The sequence below is a fragment of the Mytilus edulis genome, chromosome 4 (assembly GCF_963676685.1).
Source record: "Mytilus edulis chromosome 4, xbMytEdul2.2, whole genome shotgun sequence".
Taxonomy (NCBI): Eukaryota; Metazoa; Mollusca; class Bivalvia; order Mytilida; family Mytilidae; genus Mytilus; species Mytilus edulis.
This window is the reverse complement of record NC_092347.1, coordinates 46,086,177-46,094,516: the sequence shown is the minus strand read 5'-3', so window position 1 is coordinate 46,094,516 and position 8,340 is coordinate 46,086,177. Positions and strand designations below refer to the sequence as shown.

General features: G+C 31.7%; 1 protein-coding gene across 1 annotated transcript; it reads right to left on the bottom strand.

Annotated features, from left to right (window-relative positions):
* Positions 1–1,393: 1,393 nt before the first annotated feature.
* LOC139519822 (microfibril-associated glycoprotein 4-like) lies at positions 1,394–7,445 on the bottom strand. The gene is made up of 6 exons (XM_071312096.1): positions 7,352–7,445; positions 6,355–6,486; positions 5,250–5,380; positions 4,751–4,847; positions 3,997–4,161; positions 1,394–1,686 (listed from the first exon to the last, which is right to left on the bottom strand). The coding sequence occupies exons 1-6, from the start codon at positions 7,434–7,436 to the stop codon at positions 1,439–1,441; spliced, it is 858 nt and encodes a 285-aa protein (XP_071168197.1). The 5' UTR covers positions 7,437–7,445; the 3' UTR covers positions 1,394–1,438.
* Between the last annotated feature and the right edge of the window lie 895 nt (positions 7,446–8,340).

Genomic DNA, 8,340 nt, shown 5'->3' with positions numbered 1-8,340 from the left:
GTTTTGATCTATCAACAAACATGGTCGCCATTGCTAAAAATAGAACATAGGGGTAAAATGCAGTTTTTGGCTTATATCTCAAAAACGAAAGCATTTAGAGCAAATCTGACCTGGGTAAAAATGTTCATTAGGTCAAGATCTATCAGCCCTGAAATTTTCAGATGAATCAAACAACCCATTGTTGGGTTGCTGCCACTTAATTGGTAATTTTAAAGAAATTTTGCAGTTTTTGGTCATTATAGATAAAGATAAACTGTAAACAGCAAAACTGATCAGCAAAGTAAGATCTACAAATAAGTTAATATGACCAAAATTGTCAATTGACCACTTAAGGGGTTATTGTCCTTTAATGACAATTTTTCACAATTTGTTCATCATATTTGCTAACTTTAAAAAATCTTCTCCTCTAAAACTAATCAACCAAATTCAACCAAACTTCAACTGAATGATCAGTAGGGTGTATAAAATAAAGTTTGTGTTTTATTTTCTATTTCGTCAAAAACATGGCCGTCATGGCTAAAATAGAACACATGGTAAAATGCAGTTTTTGGCTTATGTCTCAAAAACTCCAGCATTTAGAGCAAATAAGACAAGAAGTTAAAGTATTTATTAGGTCAAGGTCTACCTGTCCTGAAATTTTCAGCCGAATTGGGTAACTGGTTTTTCAGGTATAATGCCCCTGAATTGATGATTTTAAAGAAATTTTGCAGTGTTTGGTTATTTTCTTGAATATTATTATAGATACAGATAAACTGTTAATAGCAATTGTATTGTGAATCATCAGATTGACCTAGACTGTATCTTAATCAAGTGTAGGGCGAACTCATGCCCATTTCTTTCCAGAGGTTCCTAAGAGGCTTTAAGAGGTATTTCCAGGATAGTACATGGCCTTTGTTACTCTGTTTAATTTACAACAAACACTAATTTATTAATTTAGTTAATAAGGCATTGTTTACCAGGTGAGCGATTCAGGCTCTTGAGAGCCTCTTGTTTTGTTTCTTGCTTTTTGTAATTTTTTTATTTTGTCCAATTGAATATCCTTGAAATTATATTATGTTCTCCTAGTTAAGGTATTTGATAAGGTATTACTTTATAATTTGCCAAATAAAATGTACCTAATACACATCTTTGGTCTAAATTACATGTATTTTGATAACCCATTTGTATCTTGCTTTTATCCTCTGACAACAACATGGTCCAACCAACAACAAATGTAATATACTAGTATTCTTCTTCCAGTACCCTACTCATGTATGTATTAAGTATTACCTATAAAATATACTGAAATTTCTGTGTCATTTGCTCACTTGTGGAGAGCTTTCTCATTGGCAAATCATACCACATATTCTTGTTTATGTGTCACGTATAATTATCTAAAAATAAAAAATTAAAATCAAAATTTGCATTTTTTATTCTTCCTAAATTACTATTCAGCTATCTATGCTTTGCGGATCATCATGACTGTTTCTTTAAGCGAGTAGTTATAACCCTTCCAGGTGTGCCATTCGATTCCATCAGCAAATGATTTATGTTTCCCTTTCAGATAGGAACCATTCAAGTTGCTTGTGTGACATGCATTATACCACCAGGCTCCCTTGTAAGCCACTGCGCATGACTTGCCCCATCTATCGTTATCCTTATCTTTTGTTGAGAATTTCTGTCCATTATGGGTAGCCATTGAATTTCCTGTAAATGTACGAGGTATGTAACTATAGAAATTCGACTACTTAAGTCATATTCAAAATGCGTAACAACGATGCTATAGGCACTTATGGAACAATCTTTCGGTGTAAAATAATCAGGTTAAAGGAATCATTAGTAAACTATTATCAAGGATGTATGTCTCGCATTTTTGTAATTTTGATTATGCAAATGTTTACATGTAAATAGCAATACTTTATAATCATGACTGAGGTACTTGGCTTAGCAATCGCCATTCAAATGTGATGTGTCAAAGCTAATACAACTGCATACCAAATATCATTGACTTATTATAAGTCGTTCCCTTTAAACTAAACTAAAAACAAACATTAACTGGTAAACTAATGTAAAAGTTTCAAAGTCAATGAACCATGTAGAGAGGATGGATCTATATAATCTCCATGAAAACAATTCGTACAGATGCCAATAAAACTGAATACCAAATACCGTTGACTTAACATTAATATTTCATCTTAAACTGATCTAATTACAGAATAATGCATATGTTCCGGACCATATGAGTATTTGGACCATACGCGTATGGTCATGACCATATGCGTATACTCATATGGTCCGACCATACGCGTATGGTCCGACCGTACGCGTATGGTCGGACCATATGAGTATAATACTCGTTTAGTTATTAACGGGCCGGACCATATGAGTATTTGGACCATATAGGTATATTTATTTTTCCAAATTACATTATAAACGTTTCAATAATACAAGAACTTTATCTAAAAAAAACAGTGATGGTTTAAAACATGACAATTTTTTAATTTTATACTAAAAAAAACTACGTAAAAATTTAATATTGATGCCATAGTTAGTTTTCATCGCTAGTTACATTAGTGCATGTAGGCTTGGATGACATTCACTTCCACACGGTATCATAGCTTTTTTGCATTTGCAAGTTTTGTGCACGATCTTTTTCATTTACACATTTTGTTTGCGAGTGAAAAACAAGCCTTTTTTGCAGCTGCGTACAGTGATACCGAGGTCTTTGGCAATTCTGATGTCTACAGTGTTTTTAAGAAGCTCTAGATCTCAAATATTGTAAAATGGTTGACTGCAATACACCATCTTCACAACACAACTTAAATAAACTAATAGTATGCTACTTTCCAGTGACTTCTTATGTAACAGTTCATTAAGAAATTTTTGGAATTTAATTTTTTAGTCAACATATTGCCATTTACTCGTAATAACAAATCGGTTATGACCATCGGTAATGACCACCGGTATAAAATGTGTTTACTTTAAATTTGACAATTAAGTAAAATTAACAATGTGAAACTTCTTATTTTTATTTAGCTTATCTTTTTATTATAATATAACGATAAAATTACCTATATGATAGCGTCTTTTGAATGAACGGTCATACCATATGAAGAGTTTAGAAGTATTAAAAGTAAACTGTAACCATGGTAACAGAGTGTTAATTACCCCGACCATACGCGTATGGTCCGACCATACGCGTATGGTCAGACCATATGAGTATATACCCATATGGTCATGACCATACGCGTATGGTCCAAATACTCATATGGTCCGGAACACATATAAACTTAGCAAAAGTTTCAAAGTCAATAGACCATGACTGAAGGGATGGGGGTCAAATATTCTCCATGTAAATGAGATGTGCTAATGCTGATACAACTGAATACCAAATGTTAATACATGTTAACTAAGCAAAGTCAATAGACCATAACTAAGGCGGCCGAACCAAATATGAATCTCCATTGAAATGAGATATGCCAATGCTTATACAACTGCATACTAAATATCATTGATCTACCACTAGTTGTTCCCCATAAACCGACGTTATCACAAACTAATACATGTATAATAAGCAAAAGTTTCAAAGTCAATAGATCATGACTAAGGGGACGGGGCCAAATAATCAGAAAGTCATACATTGTTGACGCCGCCACCGACGCCGACGCCGAAAACAACATACCTATGTCTCGCATTTTTGACTCCGTCAAGCGAAGTATAAACCGAAACACCAGCAACATTAAAATTAACTAATTTAAGAATTATGAATAATTGTGAATGTCTTCAATCTCTTAGTTAATTTCAGTCAGATTTTGGGAACGAGTAAAAATGTCAAATATCTTTCTTTCGTGTAGAATAGATTTAATTTTGAAATTCACCGTGGACTTATAAAAGTTGAAATCTGCAAAAATATGTTAAAATATTACGTCAAAAGACAATTTTTCCTGTCGTAAAAGTATGAGTTAAAATATAATTAATTCAAAAATTTAAAATTTTAATGGAATACTAAATGCTTACCTGCATCGCCAGAATAACCACTCACATCCAAAATATAACCGGAACTTTCGCTACCAACGCCAAACTTGTCATACAGGGCAAACTTTTTGTTGTTTTCGAAGTCTTCCATATCAATCCTCATTTTGTACTTTCCTTGAGAGGTAAGTTGGTGCAGATGATCGTTACCTATAAGAAATTTAAATTAATATGAACTCTAATGACTATTCATTTTTTAAGAATAAGTTGATAATGTCAGATCTTAAATGCATCTGCTTTTAATACATGTGTGTTTCCAACGACTGCATGTGGCCATCTGGTTGACTTATTTGTCGATAGGTTGCTGTCTCAAGATACACACATATTTAAAAAAAAAATGAATTAAAGGAAATTTCATATAACTGTTATTAGCACAGCAAAATATGTTATGCTAAAAATCGAACAATGTATTATAATAATTTAATATTTCACAGAAGCCACAAGATCCGACAACAAACATGAATTCCTTGAAAAACGGAATCATTAAGTTGAAACAGACACCGCAGACGTTTCTGACTAAAGAGGGCACAGAAACGTGTTATGTTTACACATTTCTTACTTTTTAACATTGGAAAAAGAGCAACATTAAAAACGTACAAAAAAATCAGTACAGAAAGGCAATAAACAAAGTCGAATATTCGGAACAATTTATGTTTACATTTGTTAGCTCTGAGAATAAAATTACAGTATAGTAGTTGAACTTAACTTTCTATATATTGATGCGAAAAGTATTAATTACCTAACCAAATTTCTCCATTCTGGTTACCAAATCCTTCTTTATAAGAGTCCCAGTCCCTGTAGAAATTCGTCTTTCCATTCATTCTACGTTGGAAAACCTGAAAATAACAATTATGTACTCGTAGACGTATGGTCATTCAAAATATGGCAACTCATTTGAAAATATTTTAAAATACTGAAGTCTTTGATTGTAAATGAAAAAAAGAAAAAAAAAAGAAGATAAAAACAAGTACTAGTAAAAGAAATAATAACAAGAAAGAAAAAAACGGAAAAAAAATAATAATTGAAATACAATGCGATACAAAACAAGAATGAAACAGGTTTTTTTCTTTTCTTCAGAGATCAGCAATACAAATATGAATAGTTACATGTAAAATTCCTCCCTGTAAGATACATTTACTCGTAGTTTGTTAACATACAATATTTCAAAAAGATTGATTTATTTGGTTATTCATTCACAAATCTGTTTGCTTTTCATCAAGGATTCCCTTGAAACTCACAGTCCAACCCCCGCCATGTTTCTTCATTTCACAGAAAACCTTGAAACCAGACGTTTTATCAGGAAAGATCTTGTAAATTCCACTTTTACAAGTTGATTTGTCAAGGTCACCACAGTCACTTGGTCTTGTTACTGAAATATATATATATATATATACGAGTCTAAATTGAAAACTACGTTCAAACCTATGATTGCGTTGGATAAAAACCGCAATTTTTATACGTGTGCATGAAAAACAAATTTCGTTGTAGAAGGGTCTAAATACAGCACAAACGACATTTCCCAAAAGACCAAAAAAGTGAAGAAGTATATTTAAACAAAACGCATTTGACTAACAGGTCGAACAACTGATGTTCTTTAACCCTGCTGACTGCCATTGGCGATTACCAAATAAAATTGATCACAAGATGTAACAAAATGGATCTTAATATAAATGTAACACTAAACAGAAAACAATAAACTTGTGGCCACGATGTTATGCCACAAACATAAGGTGTTAATATTTTTTTGTACACCAGATCCGAATTTCGACAATAAATGTCTCTTCAGTGATGTTAGGGATCGAAACGGTATTTGGAAGGCCATACAAAATGTACCCTCATTTTTAGATAGACTCTTGAATTTTAAGAGTCAATATAGGATGAACGGATCATATAAACCGGAGGGAAATATGATACAAGCCCAAACGAAAAAATATTGAAAACTACGTTCAAACCTATGATTGCGTTGGATAAAAACCGCAATTTTTATATGTGTGCATATAAAATAAATTTCGTTGTAGAAGGGATGTTCTTTATATATATATATATGTTTTTATCATTAAAACACCATTTTGCCCGTTGATTATTTGATGCATAAAGTATAGTGAAATAAGTCATTTGACTTAATATCAAGTCTTGTTAATCAATATCACTAAACAAAGTTAACGGTCGATAAAGTTTTCGCTAATGTTCATAACAATCTTATACTTACTTTTTATAGAATTGATTTTAATGTTTATATCTATATGTATAAACATTTTGGTATTAATTCGACAAAAACACTAAGTCATGTTTACTTACACATTACATCAGTTTTACAATAAATTATATAAATGGCTTTCATACCTGTGCATGAGGATTGGGGTTCATCTTCATCATCTTCATTCTTTGGTGGTTTTTCTTTGACTGTTTTGCATGCACAATTGTCAGAGAGTAACCCAACGACTTTATTAGCTGTTTCACCATAAAATGTAACCGCTGCAACAGCAATAAATGTCATCAAATAATTTATTATACAGTTGACAGGTTTTTTTTAATATAAATAAATGGTATTGATATTGATAATAGTTCTCTAAACTATGTGTCTTCTATATTAAACAGAGCATATCGATACTTTATATAATATATAACTTTATTTGAAAAACAAAAACAAAATGGTTATATCAAATACATAACAATATTAATACTTTATTCCGTAAACAAACATAGCTCACAGGATTGAACAGATACACAATTTATACAGCATAAATATCATAAACAATATCTAACATGTAGCGGAGTTTGGCATACAATTTACATTAGTATTAACGGTACATAACAAACAGGCATGTGTAACGAATTTTCTCTGCCTCTTAAAGGTATTTACCCAGATTATTTAATTCCTTAATATTTCGTACAGATAATATCTGTACTAGTTTGAAAGTAGATAGATTTCTATAATAGTATATCTAAATATACTTACTTCTGACATAGACAAAACAAACATCAGCAAAACTCGACATTACTAATATATATGTTAAAAACAGCTATTGGTCTCTTTTTTCAATTCTTTTGACGGTGTAACACTGATATATTAACCGCGGAAAAGGAGGTTATGCATGAAACTGACGAGAAAAAAATCCAACACTTAAAGGAAGTCAACATAAGATTTCATCAAAGTCTTCATGTAAACTTTATAGAACAAAAATATTAAAAGTTTCGTATTGGTTACTAGTTAATAACAAATTCAGTCAAAAAATGCTTCAAGAGTGATTGTCTTATTAATCATATTATGTTATCTTTTCAACTAGTTAAATTAAAGAAATAATTTAAAGCAGGATGAAATAAAACAAAAAAAGCATACCAGATGCGCAGTCCTTTCCTGGTGTTGGTTCTGCAATAGTGTTTCCCATAAGAAAAATCAGCGTTACGACCGTAAATAGAATCATCTTGATGTCTAAAATCAAGTATATACGTCCTTGCTAAAATGTGCATTCCGATAGTTTGGTAACCATGTAAGAAATATCGTTTATATACATGTACTTTAAATTGATTTTTACAAGGTGTTACCTTTTTGGCAAGTTGCATACATTTCCTAATATTCTGTTAGCATGACAAAAGTTAATAGATATGATATACTGTCGTTTGAGAATAGATACTGTTTGTAAATTTTCTTAAAAACACATTTACAAAGATTTTGATTATCAAAGTACATTTTTAGTTAGTAGAAAATTTCAAAAATTACACTTACAATATTTTGATAATTACGTAACATAACATCTTAGTTTGCAATGATAAAATCAATGCCACTGCGTTTTCTATTTTCGGCAGATGACAATTTGTCTGTACTAAAGCGTCCAATGTTAAGGAGAGTGGGGGGAAAACGCAAAACACAGCAAAATTTTGAAAGAAAGATTATGCCAGATATAATCCAAAGGCGGAAGCAAGTTTTGTACCCACTCGACTCCGTCCGTCCGTCGGTCCATACGAAGTTGAAAGAAATATTGCGTCAACGTCTTCTTAGCTTCTATGAATAGAAATGATTTGAAATTCATCAACGGATTGATAATGTTGAGTTTTAGCTAGTAAGCAATTTCTACATCTGCCACTTCTTGTTTGCAGGCAGTTTTAAATTTTACATCATTTATTGTACAAGGAAAAGTTTCGTCAAAGTTTTTTTACAGCTCCCATTTGAGGGAATGATTTAGTTATCAAGAGTCTGGGGTTGATAATGTTTAGTTGTAGCGAGTATGTAATTTTTGTATCTGACATTCAGCGGCATGCACTCTCTGTTCGCCGATAGCTTGAATTTAACAATCCTTAGACTCAATATAAAACCGGGAACTTTTTCTT

What these genes read in the sequence shown, in the direction of transcription:
- LOC139519822 (XM_071312096.1), bottom strand. Translation starts at nt 7,436, where the DNA reads ATGATTCTATTTACGGTCGTAACGCTGATTTTTCTTATGGGAAACACT. An exon ending in AGGAAAGGACTGCGCATCTG is followed by an intron (nt 6,487 to 7,351) that starts GTATGCTTTTTT and finishes TTGCTGTTGCAG; the next exon opens with CGGTTACATTTTATGGTGAA. An exon ending in AACATGGCGGGGGTTGGACT is followed by an intron (nt 4,848 to 5,249) that starts GTGAGTTTCAAG and finishes TGTTATTTTCAG; the next exon opens with GTTTTCCAACGTAGAATGAA.